The following is a 22320-nucleotide window of genomic DNA, read 5'->3' as shown; positions in this document are numbered from 1 at the left end:
TATTTCAACCCTGAGCAGCTTAGTCTGAGGGGAGGAGGAGATTGTGGTCCCATTTTTGGAGGTGATAATGAAGGTAGGAAGTGTGGAGTTGGATTTATTGGGGGAAAAAAGGAGTAATCTGGTCTTGTTGGAGTTTAGAATGAGTTGGATATTGGTAATCCATTGTTCCATGTAGCAGAAGGATTCTTGGGTAAGCTTTTGAAGAGTGGTTATGGATGGGGCTGAGCAGATTAGGGTGGAGTCATCTGCGTACTGTATAAGTGATGCATACATGGTAGAAGTATGTAGTTTGTTAGTGAAAATGGTGAATAGTAGGGGACCCAGTATTGATTCTTGTGGGACGCCTATAGTAGTTGGTAATAGAGGAGATAGTGCACTTTGCCATTTAACTGATTGTTTTCTGTCAGAGAGATGGCTTCTAAACCATGAAATAGTAGAGGGGGCGAAGGATAAGGTTGACATAGTGTCTAAGAGTAGGTTATGGGAAACCATATCAAATGCTTTTGATAGATCTAGGAATATGGCTGAGATGAATTTGTTGTTGTTTCTTAGATGGTTAATCTGATTGGTAAAGGAGAGTAGAGCAGTGGTTGTGCTATGGTTTGGGCGGAAACCATGCTGTGTGGGGGAGAGGAGGTTATGTGAGGATAAGAAGTGCATTACCTGGGTGTGAATACATTTCTTCAGAAGCTTGGAAAGGGGGGACAAGATAGCAATGGGCCGGTAGTTTGATAGTTCATAGGAGTTTCCGCCTTTGTGAAGGGGAATTATATGTGACACTTTCCATAGATGGGATACGTAGGTTTCTTGTATAGAGTGGTTTATAAGAATTGAGACAGGGTAGGCTAGTGATTCTGCAGCTAATTTTAGAAAATTTGTGGGTAAACCATCTGCTGCGAGTGTGGTGGGTTTTAGTTTAGAGAGTAGCTTTTTAACTGAAGTGGTTGGTACAGGTGAGAGTGTGAAGGTGGGTATGTTAGTTTGTTCTACAGTTGGGGTGGTTTTAGTGTTCTTGTTGGATAGTTGGATAGATAGTGCGAGGATAGATTCTGTGAAGTGATGGTTGAATTCTGAAGCTATGCTATCATTATCAGAATTGTTTTTGGGAGATGGGGTGGTGGTTTTGCCCAGTTTTAGAAGTGTACTGATGGCCTGCCAGAACTTTTGGGGGTTTCTAGAGTGCTTGTTTTGGATGTCTAAGAAGTAGTTCTTTTTATCTACTTTTGTTTGGGTTTTGGCCTTATTTCATAGTTCTTCATATTTCTGTCTGTCTTGGATAGTGTTATTCTTTTTCCAGTTTTTCCAGGCATTGTCTCTGGCTTTTATTATGGCTTTTGTTGTCCTATTTAGCCATGGGGCATAGTTAACTTAAGTACTGAATTTGCTGATGGCAGCTAGTATATTTAGAATAGTCATAAAAGCAGTATTAAGAAAATCAACTGCGTGGTCTAAAGGTGGAGTTTTTAGTGGATTCCAATCCTGTTGCTGGAGCATACTGTTAAGAGTTTGCAGATTGACTTTGTGCTTGTCCCTAGTCTCCTTGAATAGCATGGGTTTGGGTATTTTTGCCTGTTTATGAAGGAGGAATGTGGGGCAGTGGTCACTCAAGGCATCAGGTAAGCAGCCCACATGTCTACTCTGGTGGGTTCTTAGATTAGTTGTGAGAATCCAAATAAGTTAATATGGTTTGAGAGGTTGTTGGAGTTGCAGGCTAGCCAGTCTAAGTTTAGGTCGCCTAGCAGGATGGTTTTTTGGGGTAGGTTGATTGTGGCCCATTGTAGTATCTCTTCTATTATAGGTGAGTTATTTCCTGGAGGAATATAACTAGAGGATGTTGATTCTCTTTTTGCTTTTAAGGGACATGACGTAGCCTAATGTCTCTGCATTCTTGGATTTGGGAAGTGGGGTTTTTAGTGGTTGGAGGTTGAGTGTATTTTTAAACAAGTAACCAAAAGTAATGCACCTAGTAGCCATCAAGGAAAACTCCACTTTATTTGAATCAAACACCAGCAAAATCCATTAGTTGTTAAGCGCTTTCATCATAGACAATGACTTCATCAGAACAAGGATAATTCACATGCTTGAAGAGGTCTATATATACCTAAAAAATTAGCACATATTAAACTAATGAAAAGGGTTGGTCACCCAAAGTTTGGTAAATATCCTGGTTGGTTCTAAAAATACTCCAATTTTTTCACATAATAGCTTTAATATTTATAGATATAGCACTGTATTGTACTATACATGCTCTTGTAAATGCCCCAGACCCAGGATGGGATTGGGGACTACCCGAGGGTGGGTTTGTAAACTGACCTGCTCCCAAAAGGGGTTTGTATTTCCTCCCCCATTCACTATACACTTCATCCAAAATTGAATTTATCATGTCTTTGGGATAGCCCCTTTGTAAAAACACATTGGTCAAATTAACATATTATTTTTTGACATTGATGTGTTCAGAAGTCATTCTAGCAATATGTATAGCCTGTCCTTTAACAATGCTTTTCTTTTGGGACAAGGATATTTACCAAACTTTGGGTGACCAACCCATTTTTATAAACAAGCTGGGAATGAATCTTAAGAAATTGGTAGAGAAAACAAAAAATTGTATTGGAAACGGGAATGGGAAAGGGACTACAAGTTGTGGTAGTTGTTCCCAGTGTAGTTTCATTTTTAGGGGAACTGTTACTACACTGAGCGACAGATTAAGGACTAACATCAATTTTAGGAATGGTAATTGTAGAACACAGAGGTTAGTATATCTGGCAATGTGGCAATGTGTGGTACCTGTCCGGCATACTACGTGGGAAAGACGGAAAGATCTTTCAAACGTAGGATTTACGAACATTTATATGAATTAAAAAATAAAAAGAAAACTAATGCATTGTACAGGCATTCACTAAGCTGTCCAAATTTCCAAGGCTTCAAGATTGGTATATTAGATACAGTTGACATTGAACCCGGGGGGGGGGGGGATTGGAAGAATCAGCTTAGCAAAAAGGAACTTATGTGGCAACTCAGGCTTTCCGCCAACTTCCCCCAGGACTAAATGATAACATTTCCATATTACCAGCCCTAAAGGACAGAAACCAAATTAAAGATTGGGACCTCAGACTAAATAGATGACTTTATAATCATTGTGCATTCCCTGTCTACTAAAACTCACAAGTATTTTAAAACTTTTTTTAAAAGTATTCCTATGTTTTTTAGACATGAAAAATGTTTATTTATATTTTATACATGCATTCTTTTATACATTTTAAATACAAAACAAAAAAATATTTTAAAACTATGTATTTTCATATACTATGTTTCACAAGAGCTGTGCATGCATATACATAGACTTTTATACTTGAGAATTTAGTATTTATTTTATATTGGAGTGTGTGTCTTTAAGCAAGGTTTTTCTTAATTGATTGACTTAACCTAATTCATTAGTTTAATATGTGCTAATATTTTAGGTATATATATAGACCTCTTCAAGCATGTGAATTATCCTTGTTCTGATGAAGTCATTGTCTATGATGAAAGCACTTAACAACTAATGGATTTTGCTGGTGTTTGATTCAAATAAAGTGGAGTTTTCCTTGATGGCTACTGAGTGCATTGCTTTTGGTTACTAGTATTTTTCGTGCATCCTGGAACTTTTTATCATTTGGTATTTTGAAACAAGATTACAACTCCACCTTCCTTTTTGGTAACTCTATCTTGCCTTAGGATGTTATAGTCTGGGGGAAGAATTTCTTCATAGGTCCATAGGTTCATAGGTTCATAGGTTGGTACTAGGCTATCAGCCCTAGGGCCTATACAAGCCTAGCCATAACAATTCCCTGGCTATTTCTTCCCACATTATTTACTTTCCTGGACACCTGTCTAGCAGGGTGACTGACGTGATCCCTGGGGTGAATTTCCTTTCTCCCATCCAATCGTCAAGGTTCCTCTTGAAGAGGTCCAAAGAGGCACTCTGCTTGACATGTATGGGCAATCTATTCCAGAGTCTGGGGAGTCTCTGAGTCAGGAACCTATCCCTCCAGCATGTTTTGTTTATTGTGATGACAAGGTTTAGATCCCTGGAGCGTGTAGCTCTGAGGGATTGGGATTTCTTTAAGTGTAGCATGTCCAACAGCTCTGGGTTTGACATGGCCTTGTATGTTAAGCAGAGATCGCCTCTGAGTAGACGATATGTGACAGAGTATAGCTGGAGTTTTTTAAGACAGTCAGCGTAGGGCATCTGCTTTAGGCCTGTGATTCTTTTAGTGAGGTATTTCTGAGGCCTTTCCAGTTGTTGTCCCTCATTTTGTGTGGGAGGTTTTAGCCAGGTCTCTGTAACGGTTAGTATGTCTGGGGAGTAGTGGGATATGAATGCGTGAAAGCCATGTAGTTTGTTATATATGGTACGTGTGTTTATATTGATAATAAGTAGGTCTGACTTGTGTTTCTGGGATAGGATTGGGTTGCTTGGACCTGGGTTGGGGTGTATGGCTCCTGGGATTAGTAGCCATTTTATAAGGAATAGTGTGAGTTTTATGGCATAGGCTATATCTATGTGTTTATTAGGTACTGTTAGCCTTTTGTGAGGTATTGTGGTGGCTGTTTTGTGTAAGTAGAGGATGAAGCAGAGACTGTCCATATAGCAAGGTGTGTGACATGTATATCCTCTCCCATACCATAACTTTAGTACTATCTCTGAAAATGTTCAATAATAGCACTCTTCTGTTTCTTTCTCCCTTTTGCAGGTCATGACATGATCACTAAGCCATAGGTGCACACAACACCATCTGCCCTTGCCTTGGCTGAAGCTGCAGCTGAGGTGGATTAACAGGGTAGAACTGCCTCATCAGTATGGGTTGTGACCCCTGCCAGGGTGGTAACCCACCCCAGTTATCTGCTGTAGCTCAGGCAAAGTTTGAGTGGGTGATTGAGGTGGTGGCTGGGCATTGAAATGTTGAGTCACTGCACAACAATCTCTTCTGAAGTGAATCACAGGTGTACTAGATATGTTGGTCACTGCCATTGGACAACTAGTGTAGGCTATGGCTCATACCATCAGCCATACAAATTCAGGATCTCCATCTACTGGGTCCCACTAACATCACTTTGGGCCAGTCAAAAGTTGACACTTTGCTGATACCCCACCCTATCCACAGCCATTTGTCTGCCCTGTGTTTGTTTAAGAGTATCCCATAGTACCTCATCTTAATGCATGACATCCCATGTGCATTTGTCTGTACTGTTTCATGATTGTTTGTCTTCTCCAGCTGCTTACCATGACTTACACATTCTCCCCTTGTTTTCCTTTCATCCTTCCCACCATCCTATATATATATATATATATATATATATATATATATATATATATATACATAGATACACACACACACACACACACACACACACAGACACACACACACACACACACACACACACACACACACACACACACACACACACACACACACACACACACACATATCTATATGCGCACACGCATAAATTTATGAAATAGGGCACCTATCCCTACAAAAACATCTTCCTCACCTGCATTTATTTTTATGTCTTCCTTTGGCATGAATCTGTAATTACCTAAACAATTATGCTAAAATAATGTTTCAGGAGTTTACAGTACATAATGTATATATCAGTTTACCAGGCTAAAACGTTTGTAACAGAGCTTTTAAATAGCTAGGGATATCAAACCATTATATGGCTTGCAAGATATTCTAATGAAACACTGGGTAACAGAACAGTGTAAATTGCAAATAAACATTGGGAATGTTCAGACTCCAAGCAATTTTTCAAAAATAAAGCCATCCAAATGACAATACCACTCATTCCCCCACCATACACATTAAAAATATATAATATCCATCAGATTTATTTTATTTACTTATTTGTTTATTGACTGCATAGGTGGGCCAATAGGGTGACTATTTTCAGCCACAACATTTAGAGCATAAGAGTTTATTTGCAGGTACAAACATGGTAAGGTAAGGAGTGTATAAATAATTTTACCATATCAGCTTAAGAGTAAGAAGATGAACATTGCATAGGTATTCATTTTAGGCTACCATTTCTGCTTAACAGCAATACAATATATATTTCATTAGCACAGTAGCAATAGCATATTATGTACAAAATAACAATAGATAATATTTTGCATTTACATTTTATTAAGGGCATTACAACATCAATAGCACAGGATGCCCTGGCTTTTTCTAATATATGTATATACTATCTAACTGAAAAGATTACAATAGACTGTAAGGGTGTAGCCTGGCCTACTTAATGTAAACCATAGTTAACAAGTCTGTTTTTGAAAAATGACATTTTGCCCAGGTTAAGGATACAGCTTGCTATTTTTTAAAGTTTTAATTAGGCTGTTTTGAAATCAGTATAATGATAGATAAATGCATGTGTTGGGACTCAGTCACGTTTCTCAGTGATCAACATACTAATGATATATACAGATTATATCATCATCCACGTTAAAGCTGTGGAAACAATCTATAGCTGCAAACTCAGAGAACTCACTTTCCATGTCTCCCTTCCTCTCTCTCTCTTTCTCTATATACATATAATATATATGTGTGTGTGTGTGTGTGTGTGTGTGTGTGTGTGTGTGTGTGTGTGTGTGTGTGTGTGTTTATATAAATATATAATATATATATATATATATATGTATATATATATATACACACACACACACACACACACACACACACATATTATATATATATATATATATACACACACACACACACACACATATATATATATATATATATATATATATATATATATATATATATATAGATAGATAGATAGATACATATACATATATACATGTTTGATATGTTTAGTGAGATACATTCCAAAGGGAGACAGTCTACTCAATAATTTGCTTGATCAATGCTGAGTATAAGGGAGTTCTTACCTCTTTAGACCTTGATAATATTCCTTTGACAATTAGCAGGGCTAAATAAAAGGATGTTATGGCAACCACTGTCACATGATGACCAAACAAAAGGAGCATCAAGGTCTCTGACTACACTTTCATTTTGTAGAGGCATGTCCTATGATGAAGAGATGAGCTGTCAACCCAAATGATGATACCGCACTTTTTAGCATCAGGGTGAGTTCATTTTTGGTGCAGCAAGAGTTTACTTGAGAAAGTTCATTCTGGAGAGTTTGGGTGTCATAAGATGACTTAACAACAATCCCTACTTTTCAGTCATTTGCAAACATAATTAGCCTGAGATCTTGGCTCTCTGCTTGGAAATTTGAGAAATAGACACCGAAAATGAGAGATCCCAGCACTGAACCCTGACAGACACCACTGGTCAACATCATACTTTCTGATCAGGTACCTGCAACTTGCACTATGTGGGTTCTGTCTTTCATCCAGTTTGTTATCCATCTTCCCATATATGGGTTGTTTTTTAAAACATTTACCTTTTCTATGATACCAGAATGGGGAATAGTGTTGAAGGCCTTCATCTACAGAAACACAAATCCCTTCTACATATGTTACAGTTCAAAATGTGTTCTAGTTTATTCTTGCATGAAACAATACAATGGATAGAATATTTAAGTTCTTGCACTTACACTTATGATTTTAGGCTCTAATTAATTATATTGAATGAAGAAAGACTGAATGCAAAAACATTGAGAAAAAGCACCTAACCAAGATTGGTTTGAAAAAAAAAAAGAAAGAAAACATATATATATATATATATATATATATATATATATATATATATATATATATATATTTTTTTTTTTGCAGGGAGGCAAGCCTCCCTGTAACCTCTAGGCCCCCACATGACCCCTGCTAATTATATATACCAACTCCAAGACTGAATAACAGCGGGGGAAGGGAGAATCTCTCCTTCCCCACTGAATGTCATTCTCAAAGCACATTTGATGAATAGGCATTTGAAGGAATGAAGTACAGCCTAATTTTATTCCTCCAGTCTTTGATGGTAGATACACTTTTTGGTCTTAAAAGAATCTATCAAATGGAGACCAGTTTCTAACAGGTAACGACATAATTCCTTCTGATCATAGGAAACAAATCAGAAATCTTCCCCATATAAACACTTGTATTAAAATGATTAAACTTCCTTAATAATGGCAGTGGAGTTTTTAACCAAACTGTTTAATGAAATCTTGGAAAGTGAGAGGATGCTTGAGGAATGCAGAAAAAGTGTTTTAGTACCGATTTTTAAGAATAAGGGTGATGTGCAGAGCTGTAGTAACTACAGAGGGATTAAATCGATCAGTCACAGCATGAAGTTATGGGAAGGAGTAGTGGAAGCTAGGTTAAGAAGGGACATGATGGTTAGTGATCAGCATTATGGTTTCATGCCGAGAAAAAGCACTACAGATGCGATGTTTGCTCTGAGAGTGTTGATGGAGAAGTACAGAGAAGGTCAGAAGGAGTTGCATTGTGTTTTTGTAGACTTAGAGAAAGCATATGACAGGGTGCCTAGAGAGGAGTTGTGGTATTGTATGAGGAAGTCGGGAGTGTCAGAGAACTATGTAAGAGTGGTACAGGATATGTACGAGGGTAGTGTGACAGCGGTGAAGTCTGCTGTGGGAGTGATGGATGCTTTTAAGGTGGAGGTGGGATTACATCAAGGATCAGCTCTGAGCCCTTTCTTATTTGCAATGGTGATGGACAGGTTGACAGATGAGATCAGACAGGAGTCCCGTGGACTATGATGTTTGCAGATGACATTGTGATCTGTAGTGAGAGTAGGGAACAGGTGGAGGAGACCCTGGAGAGATGGAGATATGCTCTAGAGAGAAGAGGAATGAAGGTCAGCAGTACTAAGACAGAATATATGTGTTTGAATGAGAGGGAGGATAGAGGAATGGTGAGGTTGCAAGGAGTAGAGGTGGCGAAGGTGGATGAGTTTAAATACTTGGGATCAACAGTTCAGAGTAATAGTGAGTGTGGAAGAGAGGTGAAGAAGAGAGTACAGGCAGGATGGAGTGGGTGGAGAAGAGTGTCAGCAGTGATTTGTGACAGACGAGTACCAGTAAGAGTGAAAGGGAAGGTCTACAAGAGGGTAGTGAAACCAGCTATATTATATGGGTTGGAGACAGTGGCATTGACAAAAAGACAGGAGTTAGAGCTGGATGTGACAGAGTTAAAGATGTTAAGATTTGCACTGGGTGTGACGAGGGTGAACAGGATCAGGAATAAGTATATTAGAGGGTCAGCCCAGGTTGGAAGGTTTGGAGACAAAGCCAGAGAGGCAAGATTATGTTGGTTTGGACATGTGCTGAGGACGCATGCTGAGTATATTGGGAAAAAGATGCTAAGGATGAAGCTGCCAGGTTACAGGAAAAGAGTAAGGCCTAAGATAAGGTTTATGGATGTGGTGAGAGAGGACATGCAGGTGGTTGGTGTGACAGAGCAAGATGCAGAGGACAGGAAGAAATGGAAACAGATGATCTGTTGTGGCGATCCCTAATGGGAAAAGCTGAAAGAAGATGATGAATAATGACAAACATATTAAAACTTTAGTCGAAGAAAGGTTTGTACAATAAACTTGTTACTGATATTTTTTAACATGTGAATAAATTAATTTTATAATCCATAAAGTTAGTTTGATAGCTACTTTAGACCTTTGCTGGTCGACCATGCCCACTGGGCAATAGAATCAAATACTGAAATTTATCTTCATGAAACAGATAACCCGCGGTAGTGGTGCTGCGGTAGTGTTGTCGCGTTTGATTCTCAGCTAGAGCGTCTTCTGTGTGGAGGCATGCGTGAATGGGCGTGCCTTCATTGAAGGTTGTGCGTCAGGGCTGGTAACTCGGCACGTAAAAATCCACTACCAAACATTAGCAGACCGGAGTTCCGCTGTGGCGACCCCTAACCGGGATAAGCTAAAAGACACAACATCTTCATGAAACAGATAAACGGTAGATATCTTTGGCAATTCACAACAACACATACTCACAAGCATGGATTTTCTATGAATTGCAAAACTTCCAAAATATTTCTGCAGATTCAGAAAGTTAGCCAAAATCTGCTTGAACTGCTCTCTAAAATACAGATAATTAGATAAATGTGTGTTCATAGAACATATTTTTACCTCTGCAATCTTCTACAATCATTCTGCCATCTCTGACTCAGCATTCAGCTTCAGAACAGAAAGTAATAGTATGAGTTTGAAGAATTAACTCCAGTTTTACATACAACAAAAAATCACTTAGAAATAAGGAAGCTCTACTCCATTAACGAAAAACACTGCTTGTTAAAGCAGTATGACTTGCTGGAAATGTCTGAGCTAGCTTTCTTTAAAACCTCAGCCAACTAAAACTAAAACAGTATTTAACAAAATCTTTTTTTTTTTTATTTAAAACTTGTACCCATACCTTTCAGTTAGATATTTATATGCTTATTTAAAATGATTTCACAGTCTGTTAATCCTGTTAATAAGGAATGCCCTCTTTCTGTAATGTCCCACTTAAAACATAGCATCTTTCTCCTGATTTTATTTATTTATTTATTTGACATTTGTTTAATGGGAAAGTCAACTGAGCCAGAAAGTTCCCATTTTCAGAGGCGGCCTGGAGAGAAAAGCTCCACAGATTAGTTCCTCATCCTTTCCGTTATATTTCGATGTGACTTTTAACCATCCATATCATTATCCTTTTTCCAAACTGGTAATATATACTACATTGCACGATATCTCACCATGCTACTAGTAACTGTATCCCCACAGACTGCTGCCCAAGTGACTGATCACACACAACAAACACCCTGTGACTGGATCACCAGGAAGTAACCCCCGTGCACTGCAGCATAACTTTACCAAGTGACCGTGCTGACTGCCTGAAACAGGAAAACACCAAACACATAATTATGTGATTTTACAGAGGAAAGCAACCCTGGTACCACCATGTGGGAGTCTACATTCTTGCACACATGCTACTTAACTGCATAAAGACGAAGCAACAAAGATAGTTGGTACTATATTTCTTCTTCCCCAAGTCTGTAGGATCTCTGACTCAGCTACTAGAACATGAACATGTACTGTTTCGTGATCAGCATTTACACTCTCCAGTAGTACTTAACAGATGGGCATTCAATGACTGAGACCCAGTCAGTCAGCATTTATTCATAGTAAGGTGTCCTAATCCTATGTACTGTTTTTCAAAATTCACTGTAGCTAAACTTGTGTCAGCAGTTAGACTTTTTTCTTCTTCTCTTAGGTGCAATGCTAAGGAAAACTAATTTAAAATGTGCTAGCTGTATTTTGCTTGTTTCTTAATGATAGACTGTAATTTATCTGTAAACTATCTTTAAGCTTTGTGAAATGTACACTGTTAAATTGCATTTATAAGATGCCTTAACAGTGACAGAAGAATTATATTTGTTCTTTAATGTAATATATAGAAAAAAAAACATGTTAAACTTGAAACTTTATTTAGTAGTGATTGTGTGATGAAAGAGTTTCTCCGGAAAGAATGACTTGTTTGCATGTACTTGCAGGAAAAGTCATAAAAGAGTTTGCAGTCAAGAAGCTTAAGGCTGGTAACAACAATATATGAAATTCTATTTGTCTTTCTTCTTTGTGTGGGAAAGAACTGAGTTTATTATACATCTGGTTCCTAGATGTGAATCAACTGTAAAGGCAGTCTGGCAGTTTGCTCAGAGGGCTAACACTAAGACTGCTAAGGAGAAGCTTTTTGTAGAACAGGATTTGATTACTTTAGCCTCTGTTTTGCCTGATGTGTGACTGTGGACAGGTCACTTAACCAGACAGTGCACTGGGGCAACTGGAAGTTGGGCTAGGATTCTCAGGTCTCCTGTACCTCATGCCTGGTAACTACCTACAAAGCTGGTGAAAGGCCTTGGTGTCAACATATGTGTATGTAGTATTCCAGTAACTTAGCTTAATTATGTTTTCAGTATTCTTTAAGCTAGAGTCAGGTTGTTTAGCTAACACTAGTTTGCAATTTTCCTGTAATACTACAGCTGTGTAAGTAATTATTTTCTGTTCATTATACAAACACAATTATCTCCAATAGCACTAAGAGTCTTATTTCCTAAGTAAAGTTTCTTATTTATTCACTTCTAAAATTCTTAGGCTGAAATATATTTATTTATTATGCATTATCTGAGGAGAGGGTATTATTTTGCACTGCAGGTGTTTAAGCTATCACATCCATCTCCAAGCAAGAACACATTGCACATTATCAATGGGTATTTTGGGGGGTTGGGGTGGTGGCAGTACTACCTTCCAGCATGAAAGCTGTGAGGAACTGAAGAATTCTATCAGCCTTCTGTGTGTGTGTGTGTGTGTGTGTGTGTGTGTGTGTGTGTGTGTGTGTGTGTGTGTGTGTGTGTGTGTGTGTGCACTTGACTATAGGTAGCTTGAAAAACAGTTAGCATGAATATGGGACAAAGGAAGACACTGAAATTCAGTGTAACAGAGAGACTAGTGAGAAAGGGACCTGGTGTGCTAGGCCAAAGACTCAACTTGGTAAGTGGTTGGTATACAGTCCTTCTCTGGGTATGGATTTTGGAAGGTCACACCCAAGGTAGCATTGCACATTCCCTGTATATTCCTGAAGACATGTAATTGGTGAATGTTTTTATTGAATCAGATTTGTGTTCATCTTTTCTGCTGGACTCAAGCGACCATTCCTCCACTGACCATCATACTGTTTTGAGACAGTGCAGCACATAGACCACACCCTCTATCCCTCAAATACCCTGGTGTTACGTTGGTTGGCAATGGTAAAATTCTTATCTGTCAGCACTGGAAAAAGTCGACAATGAGACATCTGTCTTCCTAAAGAAGGCTGACTTTTTTCCTTTAATGAAGTATAACCCAAGCTGCCTGTAGTGTCAGTCCCCGAATGTTGCTATGCATTCATGATTGGCTAACTTCATGAACTTTCTCTGCGCAGGCCCCAACAAAATAATACTTGGTCCTAGAACTAACAATCTGTTCCCTACAAGGTGGTGCTCCAGAGGGAACTGCTGCATCATTCCCTTCAAGAAGGATAGTAGACCATTGTTTACTTAGTTCTGCCTCTCCAGTCTGTCTCTGTGCCCTGAATATACTACTTAATACCAAATCACCTGCAGCACAGTCAGGGTGGAGTTTTGTATGCCAATGAAGCCCTCTGTAATAGTTCTTCATTTAACATTATGTCCAGTACATGTTTTATTTCAATGGCACCTGATTTTGAATGCATTAATGAATGATACTTTGTGTGGTTTGGGAGCTTATTTATTTTTAGTCTGCCATTCTTACTAACTTGTATCTTTTATTTTTCATTGAATGCAGGCTGATGTTTTGCACTGGATTTGACAAAAATCCAAAAGACTCAACTGAAGACATATGGACTGAAAGTCTAATTCCTGATTGTATTTCATCTCTGTCCAATAACCAAACTGTGCAGAACTGCATGATGGGCTGTTGCTTGCCATCATATGATATACAGTCCATCTACTATATATTAGACAATAGGTTTGCTTTGTAGGGACAGAGACACTGAAACCAAATGTACTTATCTTCAGACAAGTTCACATCAGCAAGTATAATTTCAGATTAGTAGATGGAAACAGTATTAGGGTGCTAAAAGTGTCATTGGTAAGGGAAAAGCTTAGATACTTTCTACAGGTAGCAGAAGTGAGGAACAAATATAGATAGCTGAGATCTCAATTCACATCAAACCTCTGTGCTACAGTTCCAACAAGGTCAGTGCATTCAGAACAATGCTGAAGGAAGAACGGAGATGAATGGCAGTGGGCGCTATTCCAGAAAGATGGTCATAAGCAATGTAAAGACTTCTTCTTTTGGCTCTTTCCCAGTTAGGGGTCACCACAGTGGATCACCTGTCCACTCATGATTGGCAGTGGAGTTTTACAGTGTCAAGTTGCCAGCCCGGCACTCAACCTTCCACGGAAGGCACACACATGCAAGCACTCACACCTAGGGCCAATTTAGAGTATCCAATCCACCTGCAGCATGTCTTTGGAAGGAAACCGGAGCACCCAGAGGAAACCAACATGACCACAGTGAGGACATGCAGACTCTGCACAGAAGGGACCCCAGCTGAGAATCGAACCAGAGAACCTCTTGCTGTGAGGTGGCAATGCTAACCGCTGCACCACCGCAGCCACCCATCATAAGCACTGTAAAGACAATGTACAATTCTTCATAGGACAATATTTAGGACTGTACAGAAATTTTTACTGATATTTCTGCCATAAAAATAAATTAGTTAGAATGAAATCAGCATTCCACTACTTTGCAACCACAGGAAATAGCATTATCTTACTTTGTCAGGAGTGTATCCTTAAATTACAATGTTAGCAAAATGCATGAATGGAAGCAACAGATCCATATTATGTAATAGTGCTCATTCACAAGGCAGCTATAGAGACAGATGGGTACTGCAAAGGCAATGTCATGTTGCCACAATATTTTAAATCATTTTTTTGAGTTATGCTTGATTGACATATATTTGTATAGTAAAGACAGACAATGCTGTGTTAGGGTGACAGAGACTCGTAAATGGATGACCTTAGTGGATTCTTGCATTTCATGACGTATTGAACAGCCTTGTTCAGGTCTTTCAGCAAACCTGACGTATTGAACAGCCTTGTTCAGGTCTTTCAGCAAACCAAAGCCCCCAGGTTATCCTGGGGAAAAATTGGCTTTCTGAGTAAAAAAAAAATATTAATAAGACAACAAGCCAATTATGAAACCTACAGATAAACACTGTGGTCTAGTGTCCACCAACTAACATGACATGGCCATCTACACTGACTTTATCCTACATGGTTGCTCTGTTTTCTTTTGTTGAATCTAAAGATTAAAGTCTGCTAGTCATAATGGCTAGAACAACGTATTATGCAAACAACAGTTTCTTCATTCTTTTTGCCACTTCCTCTTTTCAGTTCAACTTTTCTCCTTTAGATAAATATTTTGCAGTTTGTTGCCATCAGGGGATGATGCTTTGGAAAGGCTAAGATACTATGAAATTCAACATGCAAATCACATCATAAACACCTGAAACAGTTTTTTTCTGACAGAATTTTAGAATGTGAAATTTTAGATATAATTCCATTCAGACCACCAGCAAATATTGGGAAGAATTTTCTCTCCCTCCCTCCCTAATGCCTGTTATTATCCAGTTCAAATTAAAATGACTCCATCCAATACAAAATTACACCCTAAAAATTGCCTTGTGAAGTACATAGATTCGACCATGACAATCATACGTGATTTTATACTTACACATATCTTTTGTTTGAAAACTTTTTCTGCTCACACAGCAAAAATGTCTACCCCTTTATTCGTGGTGTCCTTTCATGTATGCGCAACATGATCCAGGTGCACTGCAATGGATTTGGTGGGGCAAACACTACACTATCAAAGAACAGGCAGTTTTGTGACAGAGTATTTGGAGGTTGATACAAGAACAATTCTGAGGGAAGAGCAGGCTATCAGAAAGTGTTCTGAAAGCTCTTTTGATAACAAATAACTTAAGAGACATGGCTCAGGAAATGGAACATTTGCTGTTGGGTTGAAATGCAACCTGAAGCTCACTTCTGATTAATAATCTGGAACAGGGTGGAAAGGACAGCTGACAGATAAGGGCCACAGAGAGTCTATAAAACGTTTTCCTGAAGGAATGGGAAGGATGAACATATGAGTGACTCTGAAAAAAAAATACTGTTAGTGCTCCATTTGGCTTTTACCCTGAAACAGACAAGATAAGAACTTTAGCATATACAAGATGGACATCCTAAAAGAAGTGACTATACATGATGAACTACAACTTTGTCACACATGTAAATGAATAGTATTTATTGTATTGTCATACCTCTCTACGGGTTGTGGGGGTTCAAAAAAACGCCAGGAGATACAATGTCTTGGACTCTGTGACCAATTCTTTGGCTTAATCTATTAATAATAATGTTGTGTCTTTCGGCTTTTCCCAGTTAGGGGTCGTCACAGCGGAACTCCTGTCCGCTAATGATTGGCAGTAGATTTTTTACGTGCCGAGTTGCCAGCCCTGACGCACAACCTTCAACGAAGGCACGCCCGTTCACACATGTCTCCACACAGAAGAAGCTCTAACTGGGAATTGAACAGGACAACGTTTTACTGTGAGGCAACAACGCTACCTTGGCACCACAACTGCAGTATAATCTATTAATAATAATAATAATAATAATAATAATAATAGTAATAGGGCTCACAGCATATCTCTAGGCACAGGCGACAATCCTACTGCGGCACCACAACCGCAGTATAATCTATTAATAATAATAATAATAATAATAATAATAATAATAATAATAAGGCTCACAGTATATCTCTAGGCACAGAACCTAACCACCTCATCTAAATGCTGGATAGGAAGTGGCGGCTGAAAAAAATCTTTATGAAAAGAATCATACAAGTGGGTCTCAAAATAAATCCTGCCTCCGCTGATGCCAGGAAGGAAGATAGAAGGTCCATGATAAACTTGAATAAATAAATATATAGTGGTTAATTCCTCTGAGTGTATATGGAAGCTAATTATAAGCAGGGCTCCCCTACAGAAATAACAGGAAGGAGGAGGAATGTCTGATATATTGTGACACCAAGTCAAGATGAACATTGTACTGAGAATTAACAGGATAATATGTGAGTCAGTTCTACCTGCAGTCTGAACAGAGGAGATGATGGAAGGTTATACATAAGCTGGTCCAAACTTCATAAGTATGTCTCACCTCCAGTCAGACGAAGAAGAAATGAGGGGAAGGTGTTACACAAGGAATTACAACTTCAGAGTCATAGGGTGAAAAAACACACAGACAACTACAATTTCCCATTGCTGTCTTAGTGAGACCAGGAGTAGAGATAATAAGTTAGCTTATGTATGGCAAGTCACAGGATAATGGTAAACGTATGTACAACATTAACAATGGTACAATATGCAGCAACCTTCTTACAATGAGCTAAGGAAAAAAAGGTGAAGTAAAAAGGGTCACATGATAGATATGAAGCTACTGGTTGCTAATGTGACACCACTATGCCTAATACATAGATGTATAAATTACGGTAAGGTGTGAAAGAGAATCTCCTCACCAGATAATGGGGACCCACAAGATAAGGGTCACAGCACAATAAAGGCAACATTTTGCATCCCCTCAGAGCCACCAGACTTTATCACTAAAGTTTGATAAAGCCAAATAGTACTTTTCAGTAATAAGTTTCATTTCTGCAAATTATATTTTTCTAATACTGTTTATAAGACTGGCACCTCTCTTAACACCTTGCATAGTATTTTAAGGGGGCACTAACCCTCTTACAACTAATATAGAACTGCAGTTCACAGGAAGGAAACTGATGCAATTAACAAAAAGTGGTATGCATGCAGTTGATACAAACTTAAAACTCACATGTTAAAGGTTACCCCATAATTATACTACTTTTAATTCCATTAAAGTTAGGACAGAAGAAATGTATTCTGTAATTGGAGTCAATGTGGTTAGCTGCCATACTATCTGATTTACAATGCGTATTGCAGAAAAAAAATGTAGGCAAAGGGATGCTAAATGTTAGTTATGCTCATAAAAGGTAAACACAGTGAGAGCACTTTATGGACACTGTGATACTCATCTTAGCCAATCAGAAACACACTGCCATGAATACTCAAAGAAAACAGCATGCTTTAATTTAATGCCCTTCCTAGATGCTGGAATTATTTTTTTCAATTATCCAATGGTTGTATAGCACTATTTATAATGATGGTCACATGTGGTCCTTTAGATTAAGAAACGTGTTCACAGAATACTTGCAATAATCAAAAGTTACGAGCAGTGTCAGTGAGAGATATGAAAAATATTACTTTGACTTTAGCAGCACTTAGTATGTCTTACCTACGTTATTAAATGCTGTCTTGTTATGTTTTGCTTGTTTATGTCCTATAACATTCCTAAAGTAATTTATTTTGTCATTTTAGGGTTCAGCTATTCCTAAGCCACGTTTTCTGCAGAAAAATGTAGAGGAGTTGGGAATTGGTACTTTTGAGGATATCGCAATGGTGAATGAGAATGCATCTGTACACACAGCCCTAACTATTTTTGTAAAGCGACGTGTGTCGGCACTGCCAGTGGTGGATGGAAGTGGTAAGTAAAGCTATGACAAAGTGTTAAGAATCATATCTTCAAATTCTAGTTAGGCTTAGGAAAAGATAAGTGAGTGTGTGTGTGTGTGTGTGTGTGTGTGTGTGTGTGTGTGTGTGTGTGTGTGTGTGTGTGTGTGTGTATGTGTGTGCTTGTGTGTGTATGCATGTGTCTCTTTCTCTCTCTCTCTATATATATATATGTAAATATGGTTGCAGGTCAAAACAATGAGCACTTATATGAGCAAATGTTTTTGAGGCTGTAGGTAAGAGCAAATGCTCATATGAGCAAACATTCTTTTAAGTGGAGTTTTTGCTGGTAGCCTTTTGTAAGAGACTGCATCATCACTGTGCAGCAAGTTTAAGGAATTTGCCCTTACCCCTCTGTTGTGCTATCTCAGAGTTGATATACATAATTAGCATGGGTGCGAGGATCAGCAGGACGGGGCTTGCCCCCCTACAAAAATATTAGATTTACCTTTTGTTGTTGTTGCTGTTTATACTAATTTTAGACTTGATCTAAAATAATTGTTCTTTCTTTGCTCACTGTTACAAGCATTCAATGTTTTATGAGACACTCATATATATGTGTGTGCGTGTGTGTGTGTGTGTGTGTGTGTGTGTGTGTGTGTGTGTGTGTGTGTGTGTGTGTGTGTGTGTGTGTGTGTGTGTGTATATCTATAGTCATCCTTCAAAACAGCAATTTATTGATCCTACAATGACTGAAACCTAATTGTTGAAAACCAAAATACTGATCTACAAAGGATAAAAAAAACAAACTTTTTTTGCAGCCCACCCACACCTCTGATAATTATATATACTAAGTCCGAGACTGAACTAAAATGGGGAAAGAGGCATATTCCCCAATCCCTAATGTACTGCAATCGTGTACTGGTAAAGGCAGAAAATTTTGATCACCTGATATTCAATCAGTTGAACTGGATTTACCAGAAGTCGATGACCTTTTATTTTGATGGAAAAGTTCTGCTCCAATCTATATGTATGTGTCTATTTATAAATATATATATATATATATATATATATATACATATATATATATATATATATATATATATATATATATATATATATATATATATATCTGCATGTATATATATATATATATATATATATATATATATATATATATATATCTGCATGTGTTATGACATATATCTATTTTGACAACCTGAAACCTCTTGTATTGTGGAATAAAGGTATCACAGACTTGAAGTTTTTAAATGAAGTATTAATTTTTACAAAAACATAGAAATTCTTCATTTGAAGTACAAGAGCGTATGCAAACAGCTATCTAAATTAACAATTGTAGGGATTTGGTTTGCTTCAATGTTCTTTTAACTCCTGCACAGGCTATCAGTGCATTCCAGTACATAACAGAAAAAATAAACACAGTTCCTGTAGCAGAGACCAATGCAAAACACAGTCTTTATGCAGTTCAGTCTTTCTTCCAGAAGACAAAAGTGAAAAGTCCCCCCCCCCATGTGCAGCAGATTTAAGCATGAACTACAGAAATAATAAGTAGGATTCCAATAACTAGCAAACAGAGGTATTTCTCTTATTAGGTGCAGAATATACAGAATATATCAGAATCAAGAGACATACTCCAGCCAGTCTCACATTCATATGTTTCCCAAGAAACTAACAATGCTCAGTTCCTGGGTAAAGTCTAGCACTTTTTGGTCCTAAGGAAATTCATTGGTCAAAGTACTCCTGTCCTTTAACATAAGGAAATTACTTCTTCCCCAAAGTCATTCACTCTTCCTCTCAAGTGGAGGATTTTAAATTTCCTTCTTACTATAGCTCCACTCTGCTTTGTTCCCTCAAGCGATACCTCACGTTAGCTTCTAGATGAAAAGAACGCTTTCTGTTTCAGCAGTATGTCATCCCTTTCTTCATGCACATTTATAAGATGCTAGTTAAGCTAATAAGTTGCTAGTTGCCAACAGTACTGTTTCTGTTATACTTAGCTAGAGGAATAGCAATGGCATCTTTCTACTCTTCAGGAACAAATCCAAAAGATAATGGCATCCGAAAAAGATAACTCAAACATGATGTTAGGTTCTTAAAGATGTTACTTAAAAAACTCATTCGGGTTCTTAAAGATGTAACTTAAAAAACTCATTCAGCATCAGGGCGTGTTACGGAGCTAGTTTTAACAGATTTGATAGCATTTTGATCCATTTATTTATTTGTTTATTTATTTATTTGCAGTTTGATTAACGGGGAAGTCTACTGAGCCAAATTGACCCATTTTCAGTGGAGGCCCGGGGAGAAAAGCTTCAAGATGCATTATACAATTTAGATATAACTGATAATTAATATTAAAGATATTATGTAGAATAGTTACTCATAAATGCATTCAATATCTGTGACTGGAGCAGATTTCAATGGGCATGTTGGTGAAGGGAACAGAGGGGATGAGGAAGTGATTGGTAGGTATGGCGTTAAGCAAAGGAATGCAGAAGGTCAGATAGTAGTGGATTTTGCGAAAAGGATGGACATGGCTATGATGAATACATATTTTAACAAGAGGGAGGAGCATAGGGTGACATACAAGAGTGGAGGAAGATGCACACAGGTGGATTATATCTTATGTAGAAGGGCCAATCTGAAGGAGACTGGAGACTGTAAAGTGGTGGCAGGGGAAATTGTAGTTAGTCAGCATAGGATGGTGGTTTGTAGGATGACATTGGTGATCAAGAAGTGGAGGATGAGTGTGAGGGCAGCACCAAGGATCAAATGGTGGAAATTGAAAAAGGTTAATTGTGAGGTGATGTTCAGGGAAGAGTTAAGACAGGCACTGGGTGGCAGTGAAGAGTTACCGAATAGCTGGGTAACTACAGCAGAGCTAGTAAGAGAGATGGCTAGAAAGGTGCTTGGTGTGACATCTGGAAAGAGGAAGGAGGACAAGGAGACCTGGTGGTGGAATGAAGAAGTACAGGAGAGTATACAGAGAAAGAGGTTGGCTAAGAAGAAGTGGGATTGTCAAAGAGATGAAGAAAGTAGACAAGAGTATAAGGAGATGAGGTGCATGGCAAAGAGAGAGGTGGCGAAGGCTAAGGGTAAGGCGTATGAAGAGTTGTATAAAAGGTTGGACACTAAGAAGGGAGAAAAGGACCTGACCGATTGGCTAGACAGAGGGACCGAGCTGGTAAAGATGTGCAGCTGGATAAAGGATAATGAGGGAAACATACTCACAAGTGAGGAGAGTGTGTTGAGCAGATGGAAAGAGTACTTTGAGGGGTTGATGAATGAAGAGAATGAGAGGGAGAGAAGGTTGGATGATGTGCGGATAGTGAATCATGAAGTGCAGTGGATTAGCAAGGAGGAAGTAAGGATAGCTATGAAGAGGATGAAGAATGGAAAGGTTGTTGGTCCAGATGACATACCTATGGAAACATGGAAGCGTTTAGGTGAAATGGCAGTGGAGTTTTTAACTAGATTGTTTAATGAAATCTTGGAAAGTGAGAGGATGCCTAAGGAATGGAGAAAAAGGGTTTTGGTACCGATTTTTAAGAATAAGGGTGATGTGCAGAGCTGTAGTAACTACAGAGGGATTAAACTGATCAGTCACAGCATGATGTTATGGGAAAGAGTAGTGGAAGCTAGGTTAAGAAGGGATGTGATGATTAGTGATCAGCAGTATGGTTTCATGCCAGGAAAGAGCACTACAGATGCGATCTTTGCTCTGAGAGTGTTGATGGAGAAGTACAGAGAAGGTCAGAAGGAGCTGCATTGTGTCTTTGTGGATTTAGAGAAAGCATATGACAGGGTGCCTTGAGAGGAGTTGTGGTATTGTATGAGGAAGTAGGGATTGTCAGAGAAGTATGTAAGAGTGGTACAGGATATGTATGAGGGTAGTGTGACAGTGGTGAGGTCTGCAGTGGGAGTGATGGATGCATTTAAGGTGGAGGTGGGATTACATCAAGATCAGCTCTGAGCCCTTTCTTATTTGCAATGGTGATGGACAGGTTGACAGACAAGATCAGACAGGAGTCCCCGTAGACTATGATGTTTGCAGATGACATTGTGATCTGTAGTGAGAGTAAGGAACAAGTGGAGGAGACCCTGGAGTGGTGGAGATATGCTCTAGAGAGAAGAGAATGAAGGTCAGCAGGACTAAGACAGAATATATGTGTGTGA

General features: G+C 38.5%; 1 protein-coding gene across 2 annotated transcripts in view; it reads left to right on the top strand.

The window, feature by feature from the left end:
• PRKAG3 (protein kinase AMP-activated non-catalytic subunit gamma 3) overlaps positions 1-22320 on the top strand; it is a 1357042-nt gene that overhangs the window by 1016262 nt on the left and 318460 nt on the right. For both annotated transcript variants that reach the window (XM_044075227.1, XM_044075226.1), the window contains one exon: positions 17995-18160. In XM_044075227.1, coding sequence (XP_043931162.1) covers positions 17995-18160 — 166 coding nt within the window. The remainder of the gene's footprint in view (positions 1-17994; positions 18161-22320) is intronic.

Source organism: Protopterus annectens, chromosome 6.part0 (assembly GCF_019279795.1).
Source record: "Protopterus annectens isolate FY-2018-M chromosome 6.part0, PAN1.0, whole genome shotgun sequence".
NCBI classification, from domain to species: Eukaryota; Metazoa; Chordata; order Ceratodontiformes; family Protopteridae; genus Protopterus; species Protopterus annectens.
This window is presented reverse-complemented; position numbering and strand designations above follow the sequence as displayed.